The sequence below is a fragment of the Vanellus vanellus genome, assembly GCF_965231255.1.
Source record: "Vanellus vanellus genome assembly, chromosome: 2".
In the NCBI taxonomy this organism is placed as follows: Eukaryota; Metazoa; Chordata; class Aves; order Charadriiformes; family Charadriidae; genus Vanellus; species Vanellus vanellus.
Window position 1 is genome coordinate 4,628,906 of NC_138906.1, and position 24,443 is coordinate 4,653,348.

At 40.5% G+C, this 24,443-nt stretch overlaps 1 protein-coding gene across 3 annotated transcripts in view; it reads right to left on the minus strand.

Moving 5' to 3' along the window:
* Positions 1 to 499: 499 nt before the first annotated feature.
* ADCYAP1R1 (ADCYAP receptor type I) overlaps positions 500 to 24,443 on the minus strand; it is a gene marked incomplete at both ends in the record, with an annotated part of 116,079 nt that continues 92,135 nt past the window's right edge. The window contains 4 exons of one of the 3 annotated variants that reach the window (XM_082480147.1): positions 508 to 696; positions 7,154 to 7,195; positions 7,439 to 7,568; positions 13,532 to 13,615. In XM_082480147.1, coding sequence (XP_082336273.1) covers positions 508 to 696; positions 7,154 to 7,195; positions 7,439 to 7,568; positions 13,532 to 13,615 — 445 coding nt within the window. Of the gene's footprint in view, positions 710 to 7,153; positions 7,196 to 7,438; positions 7,569 to 13,531; positions 13,616 to 24,443 lie in introns of all 3 variants that reach the window. The other 2 variants (XM_082480148.1, XM_082480149.1) reach the window with 2 other exon arrangements.

Sequence of the window (24,443 nt, forward strand, 5' to 3'; positions counted from 1 at the left end):
TGCACAGCAATCACTTATTACTTTTGACTGACAACGGATTACTTGCAGATGCTCTGAAATGTAAATCACCGGGTGGGTGGGCTTGGCCCGTTGTTTAACTTTTAAACATTTTTCCATTAATGGCCTTGAGTACAGTGGGGTATTTACAGTGATTGTTAAAAAGATATATATACACACATTTCCTTTGATTTTTCACCGAAAGGAAAGGAAAGGAAAGGAAAGGAAAGGAAAGGAAAGGAAAAGGAAAGGAAAGGAAAGGAAAGGAAAGGAAAGGAAAGGAAAGGAAAGGAAAGGAAAGGAAAGGAAAAGGAAAGGAAAGGAAAGGAAAGGAAAGGAAAGGAAAGGAAAGGAAAGGAAAGGAAAGGAAAGGAAAGGAAAGGAAAGGAAAGGAAAAGGAAAGGAAAGGAAAGGGACCTACACCACCACCATAATTATGATTATTATTTTTTTCTTTTTAAAGGGACGGTTTTTGGTTTGGTTGTTGATTGATTTGTTTTCCTTAGCTGCTCATGTCGCTAGGTTCTCCGCATTTATGCTGGACATCCGAATCTGAGAGCTGCTCTTGCTCAGAATGGAGAGTTGTGTCCCCCCGTTCACTCCGCTGCTCGCTAGAGAAGGATGACGATGTTTGAAATCCACAGCAAAATACCGGTTGACTTTCCAGCTCCTCCATTTTCTCTTTATTTCTGATTGCACCTTTAGGGAGAAACTTCAAAAGGTCATTTTTTATGTACTTAGCCGCTCGAGGACATGCTGACAAATTATCAAGTTTAGAAAATAAACCCACAATTTGACAGAACAATTTTTAAGACTATTATTAAGCTCCTCATTTCTAGAAAATCTGAAGTGTTTTGTCCATGTCTGAAAGAGGTCCAGGCATGTAGTGGGAGTGACAGCCCAGGTTCTGTCTCTGACTTCAGATAATTTAGGATCAGCCCAGGGGTGCATAGAAGACCTGTTCAACACTAACTCCAACGTGGATCTTTAGTCAGCTTCTTGGAAAAAAATATCCCATTTTCATCAATGGCCAGTGCCAAACACGTAACAAGGCGCCAAAGAAACCAGCAACCAAAAGGTGTTAGACGGTAATGAAAGAGCCTGCCCACAAAGGCAGCTTGTCTTTCACCTGCCATTAATGGATTCAGGATGTCTCCTGAAAACTTTGCCTTGTACTTCCAAATCATGTCTAAGCAGATGACAGCTCTTGGGTTCACATACATCTATGACACCCTCTTTTCCCTTGACCTTTTTTCATGGGCACTCGCAGGAAATCACCAACAGCAAAACAATCCATGGCCAGAAGTCCATTTAGAAAATAAGCAAATAATTCTATAGCTTTTCTACTTTCCATTCATCACCGATTACCTGACAATCTTGCTAGGTGTATGTACATGTGTGTACATATATACATAAGACAGTAAAGGTTTAAAATAAGAAAGATCGTACTATCTCAGGCCAACATTTATTGGGTCTATTATTCCTGACAGCAGCCTCTAGCATATTTCTGAATGAATTAGCATAAGAACAAGGAAACACGTAGACATATTTTCCCAATATACTTTTCCAGTTTCCTATGAGCTTCTGCGTCAAAGGTGTTCTTGTTTTTAGCGGTCATTGCTAGATTTTCCTGGACTAATACAATTGTTAAAATGGACCAGCGTACGCCAAAGTGTTAAACAAGTGCTTCAACTGCATGGACACTGTCTACAGGAAGGAAAAATCCAACTGGAAAACTTGCATTCTCCTTCTAGTACCTCTGAATTTCTATTTTAGTTCAAATAAAGATAGATATTGATTAGATAGAGTATGGAGGTGTATTACCTCTGCAAAAACAAAATAGTGTTTGCATTTGTAACAGTGTGATATAACAAAGGTGAACCCTTTCCTACCCTAAGTAATTCAGTGGAGGCACAAGACATTCTCTGACGTCTTGAGAGGTAAATTGGTTTTAATTAATCTGGTTGTGTTAGTTTGGCTAAGAACCACCCCCTCCCTGCCTCCAAGGGATCACAGGAAATCTGACACACTCTGCGTGTTACCACGGAAGGTGCTTATCTCCAGAGTAGTTTTAGACAAGACCTTCTGGATATTCTTTTAGCACTTGTGGAAGATAATAGATGAAACAACAGTTGTAGGTGGGAGAAGTGGATATCCAGTAATGCCAGCTGGTGAAATACGAATGCAACCACTAATTGCAGCAAGGCATGATCCAGAATTCACCTTCTGAGCTACATGGGACTGAGCCACAAATAATGCTTTAAAATTTCCCTATGAGGTGTTTAACACTCACCTTGACTAAGCTCATAAGCAAAAAAATGACCTATAAGATTGTTTAATGAACTTGAAGATATTTTTATGGTTATCTGAGAAGGAATCACTTGCACCAAGGAGTTAGACACCTTTTGTACTAGACCAGCTATTGCACGCTGTATGTGAACAAGCACAGAACACCTACTGCACTAAAACTAGTAGAAACAGATGGTCTCAACCTCCTTGAAAAGAAAAAAAGGTGATTTTAGGAGAAGTTTCCCGTTGGACTGCACAACAGACGTATATCAGTGGAGGAGAGAACGGATGAACTGTAGATATTCCTCTTAAGGCAGCCTTGAGGAGGCAGTCTTTTTTCATTAATTGAGAAAATGACTATGCCAGCTATTCAGTCTGATAAACAAAGGCAGGGGAATTTCGATTTGCAGATCAGAATGGGTGAACCAGAAAAAGCCCAAAGGTGGGAACATGAAGCTAGCAGCAGCAGCCGCAGTTGCCATGTGCTGAGAGGAGTGTGAGGCTTGCAAAGTACCCAGGGTTGCGTGGGGGGGGGTTCTGGCCATCTGACACCCTTGGGTTGTGTATGTGGAGGGACCAGCCAGGAGGCATTGGGTCTCACGAAAGGACTGGGCAACAGTTGGGTGGTGCCGGCTGTCCCCATGGCCAGGTCAAACCATGGGAAGCTGCGTATAACTGGCTCCTGGGGAATGCCCCACCAGGAGTGCAAACATGGTGTCTGTCGGGAGCAGCATCGGAAACAGGACACGGCATCTGTTGGGATCAGCACTTTGTGTGAGAGTTCACGTAGGAAGGGCGGCGCACTCCCCCAGCTGTTGGGATGCTGCCTGCTCTGCTCACCTGAATCTCCAACCACTCCATCACTCCAACCAGCTGATGGCTCTGCAAGCCTACCAAGCAGCTTGAGGTCTCCAGGGAATTAGAAGGGTTTATTAGGCAGTGCTTTGAGGTTGTTGGAAGCATGGTGGCAGAGACCAGGCAAGGGCTGTGCTCTGCAGCAGACAGGAGTCAGCTACCTAGCCAGGCTAGCCTGGGGAGGGTGGAGGCAGCTGCCCAGACAGAGCTGCCTACCAGGGAAGGTGCTATTACGGTGGAGGAATGTAAAGACTGCAAACCCTGCCTCCTGGGTGGAGGGGGGTGGAAGCTGCAGCCTGCTCATGGTGGGCTCTGGTAGAGTCATTCAGGCAGCAGATGGAGGAGCTGCAGGAGGAAGTTAGCAGGCTGCACTATATTAGATAGGGTGAACAAGAAATTGAAAGAGTATTGTTTGAAACTTAGCAAGAAGAAACATTAGGGTCCTGTGGCACTGACTTCTAAAGACTATTAGACAAAGAGCTTCAACAGCGAATAGGCAGCACCTTGGAGAAGAAGGCACCGTGGTCTCTGGTGGTGGAACCTATGGAAGCAGGTTATCACTTCACTCCCCTTCTCCTTATGTACCAGCCAGCAACACGTATTAATCATTGTCAGCAGACAAAACCAATGAGCAATATTCACAGGGAGAAACTGCACCAGTGACACATTCTGAAAGCTGCAAAACGAAGTGGTGACTGCTGGTAGTGCATGACTCTGCGGAGAGGCACTGAGGCACCCAGCTGCCTGCTTGATATACAGTCAAGTGAACTTTGTTGCTTGCCAGGAGCCAAGATCCAGGGTGTCACAGAGAGATTGCCACAACTAGTTCAAAGCACAGACTGCTATCACCTCCTTCTTTTCCATGTGGGCACCAATGACACGGTAAGGGAAAGCCTGAGCAAGATCAAGCAGGACTTCAGAGCCCTGGAGGCACAAATGAAAGGGACATGTGTCCAAATGATATTTTCAGCTGTCTTGCCAGTCAGAGATAGGGGTGCAGACTGAAGTTGATGCATCCTGCAGATCTATGCTTGGCCTTGTGACTGGTGTCATTGCCAGGGTTTTTTTTTCTACAATCATAGGACATTCTTCAATGAATGCAGCCTATTGGGGAGAAATGGGATACACCTACCTAGAAGAGGCAGGAGAATCTTCACTAGCAGATTGGCTGACTTAGTGAATTGTGCTTTAAACTAATGAACTTGGGGGGTAGTGTCCAAAGCTGTGACATCTGCATATTCATATGCAGCAGTTTGGATGAGTTCACCCACCGGAGTACTGAGCAATGCTCTCCCAAACCACTCCAAAGGCAAGAACCCTAAGTCAAGTCACATTTAGATTGTGTATACCAATGCGTGTAGTCTAGGTAGGAAACAGGAGAAACTGGAGCTCTGTGCCCAGTCAGAGTTATGATATTATAGAAAACTCAGAAACTTGGTGAGAAAACTCTACACTTTGCATAAAACAAAAACTTGAGTGAATAGAGGTGAGTTATGGAAACCACGGAAGTTCTACCGAATACCTTTGTATCAGGATTAGAGGAATGGTCTTCAAGGATGATCTTTTGTTAGGTATCTGTTACTGTCCTCCCAGTCAGGATGATAAGGCTGATGAATCCTTACTTCAGGTGCTTAAGGAAGTCTCAGGCCAGCAGAACCTGGTTCTTATGAGTGACTTGAATTACCCAGGCATATGCTGGGAAAACAACACAGTAGTACACAAATCCTGCATCAGGTTCCTGGAGTGTATTCTTGCTCCAGATGCTGGACATGACAACTAGGAACAGTGCATTGCTGTTCACCTGAAAGCAGTTGTAACGAGGTGGGGGTTGCTCTCCTCTCCCAAGTAGCAAGCAATAGGACAAGAAGAAATGGCTTCAAGTTGCACCAGGGGAGGTTTAGATTGGATATTAGGGAAAATTTCTTCACTGCAAGGGTTGTCAAGCATTGGAACAGACTGCCCAGGGAAGTGGTGGAGTCACCATCCCTGGAGGTATTTAAAAGCTGTGTACATGAGGTGCTGAGGAACACGGTTTAGTGGTGGACTTGGCAGTTAGGTTAATGATTGTACTCCATGATCTCTTAAAAGTCATTTTCAAATAAAATGATTCTATGATTGCTAGATTTACTGCTCACAAACCGAGAAGACTTACTTGACAACATAACTAACTACCAATGGTAGCCTTAGATATAGTGATCATAATATTTTGGAGTTTAAGGTACTGCTGAGCACACTGAAGACTGGTAGTAGGACAAAGACCCTGGATTTTAGAAGAGCTGATTTCAATATGCTCAGAGGCCAGCTGCGAAGGACTCCACGGGAAGCATCCATGGACGGCAAAGAAGCTTGTGAGTGGTGGGAAGGCGGCTGTGGAACAGCCTCCTGAAGCACAAGAAGAGTCCATCCCCTACAAAGGGAAATTAAGATGGCAGAACAAGAGACCAGCTGTCTTAACAATGAGCTTTTGCTTAAAAGAAAAATAAAAGATGCACACCAGCTACGGAAAGGCACCTAAATACCCATCAATGATGGCAAAAATCTTGCTAGGGCATGCAAAGTTGCAGTCAGAAAGGCTAAGGCTGAGCTAGAACTGAAAATGGCCAGAAAAGTCAAGAACAACAAGAAAGGGTTCTCCAGACACACGAGCAGTAAGCAGAAGCACAGGGAAAACTCAGGCTATTTGCTAAACGGCACAGGGAAACTAGTCACTAATAAAGCTGACGGGGCAGAGGATCTCAATGTCTTCTTTGCATCTGTCTTTACTAGTGCAGCTGGACCCCAGGTCAAAGGATCAAGTAGCTACATGTGCCAACTCACTGGTAATGGAGGAAGGTCTGGTCTAGGGCTTCTTCTAGGGGCTCAGCCCACAGAAATCTATGGGACCAGGTGGAATCCACCCCAAGGTGTTAAGAGAAGTGTTTCAAGGCCACTGTCTATAATATTTGAGAAGCCATGGAGATCAGGGGATATCCTTGATGACTGGAGGAGGGCAAATGTCATACCCATCCACAAGTGCCCCAAAGAAGCTCAGCTCTGCTCTGATTTGCTCTGTTTTGCTCTGCTCTATTCTATTCTATTCTATTCTATTCTATTCTATTCTATTCTATTCTATTCTATTCTATTCTATTCTATTCTATTCCCAGCAAACTACAGGCCCACTAATCTCACTTCAGTCCCTGGGAATAAATATAATGGAATGAGAGCTCCTAGAAACTATCACAAACCAAATGAAGCAGGTGATTGGGAAAAGCCAACAAGGATTTACCAAAGACAAATCATGCCAGCCTAACCTGATCATCTTCTACAACAAAATAACTTTTTCTTTTGACTTGGAGAGAGCAGTGGATATTGTTTACATGGACTTCAGCAAAGCATTTGACACTTTTTCCCACAGCCTTCTCTGGCAAAATACAGATTGAGTGGGCGGTCTGCAAGATGGGCAGGAAATTGGCTAACAGGCCACAGTCAGGGGATGGTGAACCATGTTTTTTACTCCGGTTGGCAGCCTATTATTAGTGGGGTCCTCCAGGGATCAATACTGGACCTCACACTGTTCAACATCTTCATAAATGATCTGGGTGATGGGATTGAAATCACCCTCATGAAGTTTGCTGATGAGGGGGTGAGGTGGACATGTCAGAAGGGAGAGCCACCTTATGGAAAGAACTGAACGGGTTGGAAGAGTGGGCTAGCAAGAACTGTATGAAATTTAACAACGACAAGTGCAATGTTCTGCTCCTGGGATGATGTAACCAAAGAGCCCAGTACAGTCCCTACCCCTGTTAGGGAGCATCAATCATCTGAGACATCATCTCTGGCAAGGCCAACGTTTTAGTTTAACAAAGACATCACACAACTTCTTTCTTTTGCTGAGACATTGTGAGATTCAGCCTAAGGTATTAGGGAATATGGGAGATGAAGAGTTACAGTGAAGGATCAGAATAGCAGTTACTCCCACAAGGAAATGGGATGGGGGTGGTGAGTGGGGGAGGTTAAATATTAAAAGTCTTACCTCCCCATTCAAGAAACAATAGAGAACAGCAACAACAAAACCCTAGGCAAATGGGAGAGAAAAAAATAATGTAATTCAAATCCTTTAGTAAATGCTAGAAAATAGCTGGAGTTAAAACAAACAAACAAACAAACAAACAAACAAACAAACAAACAAACCCCAAATCCTAGTACACAAAACATATACAAAACTGAATAAACACACAGTCTGAGAACTGTGTATGCAAAGTGGTTATAATGAATAAAGATTTCTTTTTAACAAAAGCAGAATTCACTGTATAGTCACCTGGAAAGATCCCAGTCCCAATTCAAACACTAGTCTCTCCCGCTTACTGACATTTTCAGGAGAAAAAGCAAACACCGTGTAGTGAATTCCAAACAAGGGGATAAGCAGTAGTGTAGAGCGAGCCAGTCTCCTGTTATAATAGAGTGAAAGAACTTTAATGCAGCCTTGTAATAAACAACTTGTGCTTTAATTAAAGAAGAAAACACAGAAAATATTTTGTTGCCTGCCTTTTGGGAAATACATACACTGTATAATTATACAAACAAAAATACAACATTCCCATTTGTTCCCAAACAGTGATTTCACACACACTGTAGTTTGCTCCCACTTCTTCACACTGCTACAATAATAGCACATTAGTAATGTTTAATTCTCTGTACTGTTATTTTAATGTGCATTATTATAAGCAGGGATTTTTTTCACCGTGCCAAACACGAGGAGGGTAATCTTGCTAAGGGATTCAGACTGCTACCACAGCACAGTAATAAACCTCTCACCCAATTGCCTAAACCCAGAGGAGTGTTTGAAATAACTTTTTGTGTGCGTGTGTGTGTGTGAATCTATTTTTGCATAGCAAAAAATTCCAAAACAGCAATATAAATAAAGCTAAAACACCCTTGTATGTTCTTATAACGGTTCCTCAAGGTCTTGATTTCAGTCTCATTTATACTGTTGGAAACCTAAGTGTGATTCCATTGTGTAACTAATTTTCATTGCATCAGAATAAACACAGTAGGTATAAACAGAAGGACTGGAAATGAATGTGTGTACTTGTAAGCACTTAACTGAGTATGGGTGAAATTCCCCAAAAGCAGGGGTCCAGCCTTACGCATCAGTTTTGATCCGTGTCATTTGCTGATTGAGAAGCAAAAAAGACCCAAGAGAAAGCAAATGTTGATCTGAAAATAAGGCAAGTGCTTTATTGTAAATGAAGTGGCCTAAAGTAACCTCCAGAACATTTTCAAAGGGAAAAAAATGATTGGTTTCCTTCAAGCAAGTTAAGGACGTAGATGGAGGACAAAGGAAGCTAAAAAGCCATAAAGATTTTTGGAAGAGCTGCATCCTTTTCCAAATTCAGATATTGACTCAGCTTGTACCTATACGGTATATTGCAGACACATTTGAATTTGCTAACACATGCCCAACAGTACGCCCAAAATGGTGTGTTTGTCTTACTGGAAGTGAAGACTTAATTAATACATATTCAAGAATGCTGTGAACATATGCTGTTCTATCCAATACTAAATTGGAAATGGGACATCTGTTCATTGTCAGTGTCCCTCAGTCATACTTTGTGCACTAATGGTGATAAATACATCACAGCTGTTGCCTTGAGATTGCAATAACGTACATAATTCTTTAGTCCGATGCACACCAAATCTCAAGTTTTGGTGAAAGACCCCACAAACCAGAGAACACAGTTCTTGTGAATAACAAAGTTAGGCACTGACCAAAAGTTTTTTAACAAGAGAGGAACAACCTTGGAGCAGGCTGATGAAGAGTATACGGAGTCTCCAACTTTGGTTATCTCTAGGAAAAGTAAGCTGTACAGGAGCGACCCAGTGTAATGGACTGAAAGACCTTTCAAGGTTCCTTCTAGTCCTTCTTCTCTATGGACGTGTAATCAGATTAATGAAAAGGAACAGAAACATTGTGGAAAAGATGGTCAAATAATACTATCTCCATAAACAAAAAGGATGTAAAGAACATAAGTGTCTTAAACTAGCCACGGAATTAAAAAAAAAAGTCAAATGAAGGTAGGTTTACAAGGTTGGAAAAAGAAGGATCATCTCTCAAAATCTGTTACCCTTTATATTCAGAATTAATGACAACAACAACAACAACAAAAGGAGAAATGTTAATTTGATTTAAAAGTCAGAATGGAATTTTCTATTAGCATGTTGCATGAATATGTTGCATCTCACCACAGTCATAGGAGATTAATTTTGGAGATGCAGAGGAAGACTTTTCCTATTGTCAGTTTTCTGGCATTAATGATATCTGATTAATCATACAATTAGTTTGTAGGATCTTGAAATATAATGTCGTCATCAACTTATCTGAGATACTGTCTTCAATATTGTCATAAATGTCAGGAAGAAAGTACATGAAATGTAAGAAGTAACACATTCTGAAGTTTATAGGTGATTAAGACCTATAAAGACAAAAAGAAGATTTTAATGATAAGAAAAAACTTGAGAGATACTGATGACTGTGTGGATGATGATGAACTGTGTTTTTTCAAGAGCATTAGGAAGAAAGAAGACTGAAAGCAATACCTGCGAGACATGTAAGTTTATGTGCAATGGTGAAATGAAGATGTTAAAGAATACAGCGATATTCTCAGGAGTGTAACAGCCAAAGATATTCATCCTCTTTTCTTCCCACACTCTTTCAGATAAGCAAGAAACCCAGGGAATGTGTCCAAAACTTTTGAGGACAATAATAATCACCCAGTTGGGCTTAAACTGGCTGTTTAGAAGAGATACGTTCTCCAAAAGGTCTAGAAAAAAACCTTGTTTACATTCCAACAGGTAGAGGAGTGTCTTAAAGTTACTTAAAAAAAAAAAAAAATAAAGCAAGCTGTATTTAAATTTTTGTTGAGGCTGACATTCTATTTTTCAGCTGCTATTTTCCTTAAAAACAGTTCAAAAATAAGATTTTCTCCAATAGCGTGGCTATGCATGTGGCCTTTCCATAAAGTGTTAGTACAAAAAGACACAGATAATGGTGTCCTCTGTTTTTTCTTACTCCTCTATTGAATTATGGAAAGACATCTTTATAGTAAAAGGAATAGAAAGTAGAAAAGTTTTCCAACTTTGATCAGTCTCTGAAGGAACTGTGTCTTTGTTTTTCAATTTCATATCCACAATTATTAAGGATACTGCTGAAGTGTCCATGGATATCACTTAGGACATAACTGGGCATGAATTGGAAATGAAAATACACATCCCGTTGCGTTGTTGAGTAGAATTTCCAGTGATTTCTACTGAATGTTCCGGTGTGTTCCTATTCCTCATTTTAAAGCAGGTTTCTAGAAGACAAATTAATGCTGTGATCTAAACAAACACGATAGCTCCACATCAGAAAAAAAAAAAATATATATTTTGAGCAACCGTGCAGTAGGGAACAAGGACCAATGGCTTCTAAATGGTCCAAATAGGTTCTTCCCGTTTCTGTGAACAGGATGTAACAAAGACATATCTCTAGACTCAGACCCTGCAGATACGACTGTACAACTGTAGGAACTGCTGAACTGCTGAGCTGGATATGTGGTGATGTCATTTGGAATGAATCAAGGCGGCCATGAGAAAACATGGGTCCTCTACAACAGGGGACCTGAAGCTCCAGGAGCAATTGTGTAAAGAGATATGTTGTTGTCCATCTCTTTTCTGTCTCTGAGAGAGCGGTGAAAACTGTAGCTTAGAGCTTACTCTCCCATCAGTTCCAGATATCTCCACTGCACTGAAAGTGTGTCTTGTGCCATTTCTGCTGGGACTGTAGCTGCCTCTGTTGCACTAATTGCAGAGTTGTGAAGCTCAAAAAAGCCATTGTAACTTACATAAGATTTGACAGATGACACTATGCGCTATTAAGGTAAGGATAAAATACAGAATAACTTGTACTCTAGCAAAGTTTGTTCCCTTGGTCTTAGAGGTTCTCACCACCCAACTTTTTTGAGACAAAATATGACCAGCTCTCAAAAGAAGAAAAAGATCTGCAAAACCATAGCCTTTGAAGGAAGACTATGTAGCTGTTTTGCTATTTCAGCCTGCCTCTTCAAAGTAAGAGAATTGTTCGGTCTAAAGGTTGAGTCTTAAGTGAAATTAATTTGATCAAATATAAACTTTTGCAGTGAATCCACCAAGGTCTGTGGTAGTCAAGAACATTCATCTCACCAAGGTTTGGACATGCATACTGTAGATATCTATACTGAAATTATTCACAGAATACCTCTAAAGCCAACACAGATAAAAATGCACTTATAGGGCATAACTCTTGCCTTCTCTAGGTGTCTCTTTAAGAGGAGCTGACTCCTGTTGTAAACCCCGTGGGTATGCACTGAATGCATCTATTGATGTATATAGTGACTAGCTTAGAGTTATCCCATAACTGCAATAATGACATCCATTTTTAGTTAAATTAATTCCACACCTACATTCCCTTTATCGTCAACGAAGAGAAACAGGCAGTTACGAGCAAGGACGAATCACCTGTCCCTAAGGAAGGCCTTATCACACCCTGAGTCTCTGCATTGACTACAAAGGGAATCTGGACTGAGTTTTTCATATAAATTGCCTGGACTGCTGCCTTGTAAAGCTTAGATTAGAGGAATCTCATCTCTTTGGCTGGAACTCAGTGATGAATATGTATAAAAAACAATCATGATAATATTTCAAATAGAAGGATAAAGAGCAAACCACGAAGATATAGGATGTCATTAGTAATGAAGTGCTTAATATAGCTCGTGTTTAATAAACCAACGTAATTTATCAAAAGGATGCTAACCGTAGTTAACATGTGACTTTCGGGAACCTCAGTAACCTCCCTGACACATACATGTCTTTTCCAAAAGCTTACTTACGTCTGTAGGATCACATTCAAAGACCTGAGGTAACACCTAAACACAGGAATTGGTTACAGATTTTTCATTTTCCCATGCATAAATCACTTCTTCAGACTACGGACTTAAAAAACAGTAGAAGTTTACTGAGACTTTCATATTTTAACACAAAAATAAGGTTTAATTATGTTTACTGGAAGTGTACAGAGCTTTTTTGGACTCCTGTTTAGCCTGAAGTCTTCTTGCCATTGACTAGGTAGAGGATTTCACCTCAGTTGTCGGTCTGCCATCTTTCTGAAGCATTGCACTTACTTAATGTGAAATTTGTTTCTCTGCAAAGGCCCAACACAAAGTCTATGCTGCAGCAGGTTTTAGACTAAGTAGCAAATGCTGTATTTCAAACTAGCTTCTCTTAAAAGCAGGACCTAGTTTTACCTAATTGTTCTTAGACTTCAAGCTTCTCCCAATCTAAATATGGACCTGCTGACTGTTCTTCCATTCTCTATTTCTTCTATCTGTTTTTGCACAATGCCAATCTGTTGACTGAATCTTTTGAGCATCTTCATTGTTCTATTTCTTAAATCCCTGGAGGAGATGTGAAATCACAGAGAAAATTTATTTTCACGTTTTAAATGTTGGTGTTTTTTTTTTTTCCCTAGCTAACACACATCAGAAAATATCCAGCTATAAGTTACAGAACAACCTGTTTTCCTTAGTAGCGTCAAAGATAACGACTAAGTATTCTGCATCAAAATGCCAGACTGTTGGATCTCTGTGGCAGGTCATCTCTGAGAGCGCTGGTTTGCACTCATAAGGCTGCTGTGAAATTCGGGGCAAAGTTCATCAGGAAAATTGTATAATGGATTTCTAAAAGGTACGCCTCGCCTGAACGAATCCTGTGGGTTTCTTGTACAAGTAATAGAGAATGAGGTGCACTATGAGAAAGTGATTAATTCACATGTCTCTACACTAAACGGCACTTATTCACTTTTCTAGATGCCTCACACTCTACAGGCAAATCTTTGAGGATGACGTCTGACTAGACACATAATATTTTGATACTGGGTTAACCTTAGCCTTTCCTCACTCCTGGGGATATACCAACACAACTTCACTCAGTTCAATGGACATAACATATTTTACACTGAACGGGAGTCTGATTCACTCAATCCTGCCCTGCCCTTGTTCTAACGAACAGGTGAAAAACATTTACTCTCAGTATGACCAGCGCTCACCTCTTTGCTGCATAATAAAGAGTAACTATTAATAGTTTCTGTACAGACACTACCCACAACCATAAATAGCATCAGCCATAATTACATTGTTTTTTCAAAAAAAATAACCTTAAAATCCTTGATCGTGTTGCATCAGCAAAAGCACAGAACAAGAGAAAAAAAAAAAAATCTACATGCAACAAGAACTAAATGAATGTTTGCTCTCTGGTTACTACCCCTCTGCTAATATCCATTCATTTACTTGCAACATGCGTCATACAAACACAGTAACGTCACAGGATTGCGTACACTTACAGGGTAATGGTTGATAGTTCTGACATCTTGCAAGAGTGCTGGTTAGCCCTCTTAGGCTTACAGTAGCATTTCTGAACGCAGCTGCTAAATATGACAAGATTAGCAATTTTTTCAGCATATTGTGAACAGGCCAAGGTAGGTCACTTTCAACACATTTCATGAGACACGTCACAAAGATGGAAAGCGGACATGACAGAATGAAATTACGGCACAAACCAGCTGCTTGACTGAAGCAAAAAGAAACAATAACAACAAAAAAAAATTAAAATGCACTGGCTGTCGCTGGCAATTGTGATGTGTTGATTCACAGACAAAGCGAAGATTGAACAACCCGGCGGCAGGCGGGCAGCGTTACGCATCCAAAATACACATGACCTTTGCAGTCTGGTATCGTACAGAGGGTAACAGAACAATATATTAAATGAAAGTTGACTGCACGCTTGTGGAGAACAATTAGATAGTAACATAAACTTCTAGGGTGGAGATTAATCCAAGATGAAGTTGGGCCAGACGTTCCTCATTTTCACGTCTAAGTACCCAAGGGAATGTAGATCTCTCCTTTTTAGTGAAGAGTACTAGAAAGGACACCAAAGCAGTTTTTCGCCCAAATTCCTTGATGCACGGGGAGGGGAGTTCAGTATGGAAACTGCATGTCTGACTGGTAATTCAGAGGTACTCCTTATTTTTTATCACACACACTAAGACAGGTGTGGCCATAAAAGCAGTAGGCACATATACTATGGACCAGGACCATTATCTCTACATGTTGTATTCGAGAAAAAGCTGCTAATGGAGAACGGGATCTTTATATTTACAACTAGCTAGAGAGAGGGTAATTCAAATCAGCTGCCAAGAAGGGTAATCTGAAACAACGTGGGAAGACAGTTTGAGGGATCTGAGGGACGAAGACTTTGAATCTGTTACGGTAGGCTCAAAACCATGAGAATTGACGTTTGTAATTTCTTGATGACTTCCATGGGGAGGTTTTATTTTTTTTTTTGGTTCGTTTTGTTTTCAACACATGGTTGTTTTGGTGGGGTTCACCTCAGGGAAGGTGGGATATTTACAGTATAGATGTCTAAGTAAACTGGACATCTTTGGTCCCTTGAGAATCATCGGAGAGAATAAGTAGTCAAGAGAGAAATATGCACTTACTGGCCAGGGGAAATCTGACCAATTTTAGATGTCCTCTTTAGGATGGGATGAACAGCACACCAAACACCCCTGACTAAATCTCTGTTGACTGTAAAGGATAATATGGTGATTTTTAAAGGAATTGCCTACAAGGTAGACATCTAACTTTATTCAAACAAATCAAACTGTGGTTCTCTTACTCTGCTAATACGCATAGTCTATGTTCTGTGTTCACATAGCCATAGACGGAAGATGCGGTTTATAACCTGAACCGTAAAATAGAATAAATTGAAAACAGATTAATTTTCTCCCTACTGTTAACACCTTTAAGCCAATCCCATTTACTAGATTTTTGTTTCGTTTTGTTTCCTTTTGGGTAATGAAAACCTGACTGCTGCATTGTCACTAAAGATTATGGTGTAAGAGCTGGAAAGAAGAGAGTATTGTGGCTTGCACATATCCAGCAAATTGAAATGGTAATCATGTTTCAACTTGCAAAATGAATGTCATTTCTTGGATGATGCTAAGGAAGCAAATATGAAAATGACTGTTCCTTTTACAATACCACTTTAGTAATAAAAATTTGCACCACCTCTGTTCTTCATAGAGTTGTGCATTAATTGTCAGCTAAGACTGATCAAAAACAAGGAGGGAATTTTAGAGACAGTTCCTTTTTACTATGCCTGAGACTTTCAGAAGTGACTATGGATTTTGAGCACCTCACTCATTTTTTGATCACCTGATCTGAAACACATTTTATCAGACCAATTTTTACCCCAAGAGGGTGGCTCAGCATATGTTGGAAAAAGCGGTGTTTATGAACGCATTTTAAGGGATATAACCTGAAAATGAAACATCTAAAAACCAATAATCACTTTGAAAACTCTTAGTCGTGGGGTGTTGTAAGGCGTTGTGTTCTTTAATGACGTATATAATCTTGCCATGGTAATCTGGGAAAAAAAATCCCAACCCATGTTTCCTTTACTTCTTACGCCCTGTTTTGGCAGGTATTGATTTTCTTTATAGGTTTTTCTAGCGAGTAGAACTAGCATGCCAGCACTTGATATTTGCTAGAATTACCAAAAAGGACAGACTTGATTTTGAAAATAGTATCTAAGAATTAACTACTGCTCCCCCCCAGTGAGGGGATGTTTACTCACAGGCTTGTGACGGAAAACTTTGCTAGCACTTCTTACAAAAACATTAATATTTTAGTGCTATTGCCCTTTTTTCTGCCATCCTGTCTAATTTAGGTAGAATCATCTTTCTGATGTTAGATATTGTGAAGTGACCTAAAATTTTTAGAGTACAGAATTGATACAAGATTTATTTCCTTTTTTGCCCTCCTCCCTCTTTTTTTCAAACTAGTTAGTTAGTTAGTTAGTTAGTTATGGTCAAAGTAGAAACTGGTGGAAACAAAAGGCGGAAAGAGAGAAGAGACAGAGGAAGCAGGAACCAGAAAGAAATGGGAAGGAGGAAAAAATAGCCAAATAAGAGAAAATTAATATAAATGAGGTTATGGATATCAAACCACTACATGAATTAAGCAGGATCCTCAGATCTCTGTAGGCACACACAGAATGAAATTGGCCACATCTAACTATATGCATCTAAGACAAATTTAAACTGAACTATCACTTTTAACTCACTCAATCACGGAAAGAAACGGGCACTTCCAGAAGCTGAACTGACCTGTGTAACAGAGGCGTCTAAGACATATGGGATGCATTGTCTTACGGAGGTGCCCTGGTCTCTCAGTTTGACCATAGACGACGACTAGACTGCTTAGATTAAATACGAGACTTTAGACAGCTAAAGGCAAACAAGCTGAGTCTCACCGCAATTGTCCTGTGCATGGACTGCAGCTGCATCTGGGAGGAAGAGGGAGGGTGCTAGGGTGGAAGGGGAAAGAAAAAGTTAAACATTCCCAGGATTAAATGAGTGACGTATGATGTGGCTGAAGACCACCTTGTCAGACTGAACACCTTGACGTCTGGCAAGTTAATGCAAATGAGAGAGTACACAAATTTGAGGCAAAAGTAGTCGCAATTCAATTCTAAAGGCTTTGCAGATTTATCAGAGGTGCTTAAGAGAAGTAAAACGAGCATGCTGATTCAGGGGAATGAAGTTACACTCTATTACCAAGGCCGTGTAGATCCATAATGAAAAAGATCAGGGTTCTAGGTTTAGCACACAGGGAATGACAGAGTTTGTGGGTTGTCTCTGAATATGCTGAAGGGAAATCCTTTGGGAAACACAATAAAGACAGATTTTGATTCATACAAATTAAAACTGCCTCAGTAAGAATTTTTGTACACCTTGCTCAAGTAAATCTATGTAACCTCACTACAAATAGGATTGGCAACCATATAAGTAGCAGGAAAAGGAATGTTAAAACAAATCAATGAAGTAAAATACTGAAAATACAATAAAAAGTTAAGCAAAGTGAAAGTAGAAAGATTGTATGGGACAGAGAGAAAAAAATGAAAAATGGAGCCATGCCATCTACTGTTTATGCTACATGCCTACTTACCTACAGCTGATATTATAGGTTGGGGGACTTCTTTTCCTTGCTGCTCAATAGGTGAGGATTTCCTGAAGCTAGACGTGTTTCCTGGCCAAAACACCAGCTACATTTACAAACCCTCTGGACTTACAGATCAGACGTAAACAGTTTGGAAAAACAAACTTGTTCTGTGAGCCCACAACAAACTATAGAATTCCATCCTGCCGCAGTGACTGTGGGCCCTGACCCACTATGTGCAGGTAGACACATTCGCCCCTCTCATCCAGGCACAGAATAAGCATGGGTGCTTCTCAGCAAAGTCATTCTTTAGTTCCACCTTATCTAATTTTCAAAGTTAACAATACAGCTGTATGTCTTTTACCTTGTCGCCCTATGCTAGCTTTGCAGTCAGTGGTGAGAAACAGACCCTGAAGTGAGATTTATCTGATCTATTTTAAACATCTTGTTTAGAATGAAGTAATTTGCACCAAGGATTTCGTTCTCTGGACTGGGTTGATCTCTACTGACTGTGGAAGGAGCCCAGCATGATTATCTTATTACATCAGGTGGATCCCATGCTGTCTTGCTAAAAGTACAACCATTGTAGTACTCTTTGTGGGGGGAAAAAAAAAAAAAAAAAAAGGCAACTCTGTTTCTTTACTCTTAAATTGAAAACAAGTCCAAAAGTCTTGGTCTGGTCACCTTTTGCCAAAGTCTTACTCTTGTTACCCATAGCTCTACTTTTTACTGCTGAAACCACCAGACAAAAGCCCTTTTCCCCTGACAACTCTAAGGGGTCTGAGGTATTCCAGGATCATCTTCTGACACCTGGGAATAATCTGAAAACAAACTGGGGAAAAAAAAAAAAAAGAGAAAGTCTTTCTCCAAAACACGTTAAAATCAGTTGACTTGAATGGGTGGTAGTAGTTTTCTTTCATCTGCCTTTTTGGTCCCTACCTTCTAGGGCTCTTGCGTTGGTTTAGCACGTGAGACGTCGGCTTTCTTTCTCTTTGCTGTTTTGAGTAGCTATGTCTTACACAACTCGGTGGATTGCTTTTCTTTCCAGTGCCTCGGAGGAATGTAAAGAAGATTTGCATTTTTTTGTGTCTGCGTACTTGCAAAGTCGATGAACTTCAAGCTAAAAACTAGGACGTATGTAGGAAATATCATGAGGGTCTTCTACGGATTTCAGAGCTCCCACATTACAGAGAACATTCAACGCCCCCTGTACACTTTACATGAGTGTACTTTGAATTCCACCAAAGTTAGATTTAATCTACTGTAACTGAAAGCTGACATGGTAGTTACAATAGTAATTTGGCACAGAAATAGTATGTCTATGAGGAAAACACTGTCACCTCTCCAGAGGCTGAAGCTGGATTACTGCTTGCAGACTCTAGCTGAGGCTGAAAATGAATGTTTAACAAAATCAATTTGAACTGAAACTTTTTGTCCAATAATCCTGAACTTTGTGCAGAATTGAGGCTTGAAGATGAAACAGAATGGTCAAAGAGAGCCGAAAACCATCTCTACACTGTTCATTCTTGGCTTTGCTAACTTGTATAGGGTGGACACATGAGGATGGAGAAAGCCATCAGAGATCAAATAACGAAGAGATAAAGCTTAATATTTAGCTGTGATCTAGAGAAGAAATTTGGTAGTAGACAGCAGAATACTTCCATCAAAACTAGTCTTTAAATGAACTGTAGCTTCAAGGTTACACATCCCAATCCTGCCTCTCTATTAGCTCTGGAGAGCCTACTTTAACAAGCTAGATTATTCCCAGTGACTCCAGACCACAGGCTAATGTCATGCATTATGGAATAATTCTGATGGAGGTGCAGTAACATAACTGTAGCATAGAAGACAATAGCATGTATAGTGAGAAAAATGTACCATACCAAATGAGATTCTTAAATGGTTTTGAATATAGGTTTGCTGTTTGAAATGAAGACTATGTATGTCCAAAACCAGACATAAAATAACCAAGAATTTGATTAGCCCATTGTCCTTAAAACAAACAAATGAGCAAAACCCACAGGGTATTTATTGTCACGTTCTGCCATAAGAAGTGGATTTTCAAGCTTTATAGACAGGTCTTAGTCCTTTCAGCTGGCAGAGATCAGCATTGGTATAGCTACACCGAGTTTATGTAATTTGCAGCTCTGAAGCTTCAGTTATGTTGTTTTGCCTCGCCTGCTTCACGTGTTATACGATATCCCTGCAGACGGTGATCCAAGTTTCAACCCATCTCTATAGCCCTCCCTAATGAAAAAACGCTGCCTTTGTAGAAAAGGCCTGAGCTTGCAGACATTTAACCAGCTGAACAACTGCAGTGTTTTCACTGGAAATCTATAAGAGGAATTACAGTTCGGAAAGCTCTCAGTAATGATACAGGTGCACAGCAAATGAGGTACTAAGACTCATAACCCTACGCACAACTTTCGATTGGTCCAGTCTTGAGGTAGTACATATTTGTTTAAACCACCTTCATTGAGACTTAATTCAATATTAAGCCACTGTAACCTGGTGGCCTTTGAGTGCGTACTTGTACTCTCCGAGACAGGAAGAATTTGCTCCCGGGCAATTGACCGATTTCCCAGTTTGCACCGCACAGTTCCTTTTATGCACAGTATTATTTACAAGCACCTCATGAGAAGTTCAGCCTTCCAGATCGAAAAACCTTCTGCACTGCAACAGCACCATCTTTCTTGCCCCTTCCATACCTCAGGCTCTAAGAACTATGTACTTGCTTGGAGTACATCCTAATAATTCTTCAGATGTAAGACCAAAACCACTGGATGTGAAGCATGCCAGTTGCTGAAGTGAGACACAAGAAATCAATGGCAAGGAGAAGCGGAGACACTGAGGGGAAATTGAAATCCTTTTGTTCTCGTATGGTAGGGGCAAAAATGTGTATGGTAGCAAAAGGTAAATGGAAGACCATGGATGCTGGTGTGCATCAAGCTTTGATGTAAGTTGAAAGCACGCTCGAGATCAGAGATGTCAGAATTATTCCCCATTGTCTGCAGTCTCGCAACAACTGCTGCATGACCAGTTGCTTCAATTCCACGTTTACCTTTACACTAAGTAACCGATTCAAAGAAACAAAGGTGAAAACTGATCTAGGGACAAACAAAATTCCAGATCTATCCCTTTCAGCCTAACAATGCATTCAAAACAACAAACTTCGCTATGAGCAATGGGGGAGAGAAAGGGAAAACACCCATGGATGGGTGCTCCCAAATTAGCTCTCAATTTGAGGTTTCTGAAAAATTATCTGAATCTCCAAAACAGTTACCTTTCCCTGTAAGTGAGCTACCCTGATAAAGGATACAACACTGCATCCAAATCCATGGGTAACTCATGAAGATGCGTGGCCCTAGGCACTGGATGTTCTCTATTCTGCTGATCGCCATGACAACTGAAGTTTATCAATACAGATCAAAATTAGGTTATCCACTTTGATGAAGTGCAGTGACTTTAGAAACGTTTTTGAACTCTGTACCCCATTTTCTTCAGGAAGGCTACCTTAATTTTGCTAATCAGTAAGCTTGAACGTGTGGCAGAAGTTATAATATCACAGAGCGTTTAGTTAAGTGTAGTCAGCTTCACATTAAAGTAAGAAGCTTTATATTGTGCACATTGCTAAAGTATTTGTGGTCTTTTAAAAAGCAATGCTGGAACAATTTTAGATATATATAGCATTTCAGACAGTACATGTGTAGGCAAAGCCCTATATTTACACAGGCACACAAGCACAGACGCAAACACTTATATAGAAATCACGCTGGCTTGAGCCTTCAGATGTTGTGAGTGCTGTTCCATACCACTTATGGCAATCAAACCACCATGTTTTAGGTACTGGCTCAGAAAGACATTTGGGTCTGAAATATCCAGATATATGCTACCAACATTTCAATAGGAATTCATAAGACACTATTTAGCCTTCTTTTGTGCCTGAACCTCCTCAGAAGCAGGGCTGTTAGGGCTAATCCAACCCTTGACGGTCTTCCAACCCCTTGTTGAGAGTGAATTCCTGTTTCTTCTAAAAAAAGACAAAAAAACCAGAAGGAACATTTCTATGAAGAGAAGCCCACTGTTGAATCTAACATGGCATTGTTCTTTCCCTCACTGACCTGCACACCTCCTTGATCTTTCTAGAGATGGAACATCTATTAATGGCTTCTCCTCTAATGCAAACATAGAATCATAGAATGGTTTATGTTGGAAGGGACCTTGAAGATCATCGAGTTCCAACCCCCCTGCCATGGGCAGGGACACTTCCCACCAGACCAGGTTGCTCAAGGCCACATGCTCTTTTTCAGTTTGTGCCTTGCTCTTGTAACGTGCGGGGGAAAAAATCTGTGGACAAAGAACTTCATTCTCTCAGGCTGCCACAGAGCATGGAGTCACGTGGAAATTTTAAGTCACCATTAGAAAACTCAAGCATGAAACTTAGGCATATTTGAAAAGAGTCAGCTAGATCATCAACCACTTAAATCAGTGTTGTATCCTTTCCTCTCCTTATATCCATTGAAACCATAAAATAGCCCCTAAAAATACCTTACAGCAATGTGCACAAATAGTGTTTAAAGACAAAGTCATACTATTTTTTATTACTACTACAAAATAGAAAATAGCAGGAGTCAGCCTCCATCATACAGACATCGTCTGTGCAAGCCAAGGCACAATGGACTTGCACGCCAACCACCTTCTAAGGATTTCAAAATAACAGCAGCTGAGCACTTTTTAACATTGCATTCACCACAGATGATCTTGTAACCACAAGAAACAAGTTTTGTCATCAATGATTTCAAAATCAGAGCCTGTCAAAGCTCCAGTAAAGCACTTGTATATCATTGGAAATCGGTGGAATTTCCTTTCAAAATATTGATTTGCTCCTCTGGAATACCCCTCTGGCAAGTGGCCCACGAAATAACAAAACCACTTTCAAGGTGGACGTGGTTTTAGGTCTGACCCCATCATCACTGTAAGAATTTAAAAGATGCGTATTGGATGAAAAGACAGCTTTTAGGTTAGGAAGCTAAATTTGACAACCAAGGGTAGATGTTCATGTTCCTCTACCTGCTACAGGCACCCGGGGTGGGGGGAGGGAGGATTTTGAGTAGCCCCCTTTGTGCATCATACCCTCAGCTGTTCAACAGGAACAACAGCTCACAGGAACATTACAAACTCACTAAATATTCTGTGTTGTTTGATTTTATGGTAGTTGAGACCACAGCAAACCTATAGATAGATAATCAAAGCAGAATAGGGATTTCAATAGCTTTGTCTGAAAATAAATAAAATCCTGTGTAATTATATTCTTGCTAATTATGGTACACAGCCTGCACGAACTTACATTCCTAAGGAATACACTCAATTCTTTTCCAATCCCTACCTGAAAAGATTCGGCAGAGATCACCCCGCTCCCTCCCACCAAAAAAGAAAACCAACAACAAAACAGAAAACAAAAAACCCTCAAACCAACACCCAAAATAACAACTTGTCCTGGGAAATGTATATGAACAGTATAGTAGTTGTGAGTGAGAACATTTTCTCTAGAGCATTAAACAAATCCGTCGAGAATTAGTGTCAACCCAAGTAGCAAACATCTACTCTCCTAGCATTTCTTAGAAATGAGAATTAGGTCCTCGCTGATTATGCACTGACATCAAATGATCATCGTCTATGTTTTCCATTGTATTTTCTTGTGATAGAAAAGGATTGACCCAGGGACACATGTTCCTTTTCATTGCTGGGTTAGTGGGCACTCCAGCGCTCAACTGGTAGCACCTGGTCTTAAGAAATTACAGCGCCATGCTAAAGAATACACCGTTCATCAAACATCTGCCATTTTCTTGTAAAAAACGAGACTTTTGGCGTGAAGACCCTGCCGATAATTATCAATGCTGGCAGTCTGAGCACTTGCAGCAAGACAAAGCGGTAGCAGAATGAATCATTGAGTGTCTGGTGACTTTGTAGGTGAACAGTAGAGGAGTGTTGTTTACCAAAACATTTGTGTTACAACATTGCTTCTCCTGCCCTGACCCTCTAGGTTGCACCATATGTAAAATCATACCTACCTATGGTATATGCCATGTTTCTCCTTTCTTTCCAGCAAGATGCTGAGTGGAGGAATGACGTAGACCTGAATTAGCTAGGTATATGTGGGGTTTATTTTCTTTTCATTGAGTTTTCAACATGTGATACAAAATTTATGAAGAATCTGTTAAAGCAAAAGCAGAAACAAGCTTCCCCCTCCCAAATTATACTATTCATGATAAAGTGGAAATAATTTAAAGAAAAAAAAAAAAAAAAAAAAAAAAAAAAGGAAGCTTTTTCAGTTAAACGTGTTCGATCCTTGGAAATGAATGAATAAGCAAAGACTTGATGGAAATGTGTGGGCCTTTTTAAACTTAAGGGTTATTCCAGCATGCATCTGCATCATGCATACCTACTCAACTGCTGTCGTGGCTTATGGAAGTGATACCGTTAGATGATCTTCTGTCTATTACGACTCTCTCAGCGATGCTCATGAAAATAATAGCGTGGATATAAGCTTTGTGTAGGCGTTCCTATAGGAATATCTTTTTTGGGGTGTGTGCGAAGGTACTCTTTCTGCAACAACTTGACCAAAACCAGGATGCCTCAAAGCAGACGCTGACGTACCATGTTACACACTACTGGCTGGATTTCTCATGGGGAAAACAACAAAGCCTTACCAGGTCAACTTATTATCCATTTCCTAAAACTCCAGAAGAGGGACTGATGTATGAAAATCAATGTCAATAATGTGGGCCTGATGTGACACGCCATGTGCTTAACCAGCCGGAGCTGGTTGTGAATATGTGTTTCCAGTCCCCAGAACTGTGAGCGCGCACTGGATTCATGGACTTCTGATGTGGAGCTGCTTGGCCTTCAGCGTGTGGTGTAACATTATCCCTAAATAATCTACTACCGCTTCGAAATATTTATGAACTATGCAATTGGAGATTGCTAAAAATCAGGCGGTGCTTTCTGTTTGGAAGCAGGTTAAGTAAAATCTAGCTGGACTGAATATACAGGTACAAATAAAAAACATTGTCATTTGTACTATAGGATTAAGTACGTCGTGTCCCTGCCCATGGCAAATTACAGGCATTTATGCAATTCATTCACCAAACGGGGCAAGAAACCTCTCTGAACCATGCAGATAGGTGTCTCAATTACGCTAGGAATACAATCAATATTACTTTATGCTTCCCCAGCACCCGAGGATCTCAGAAC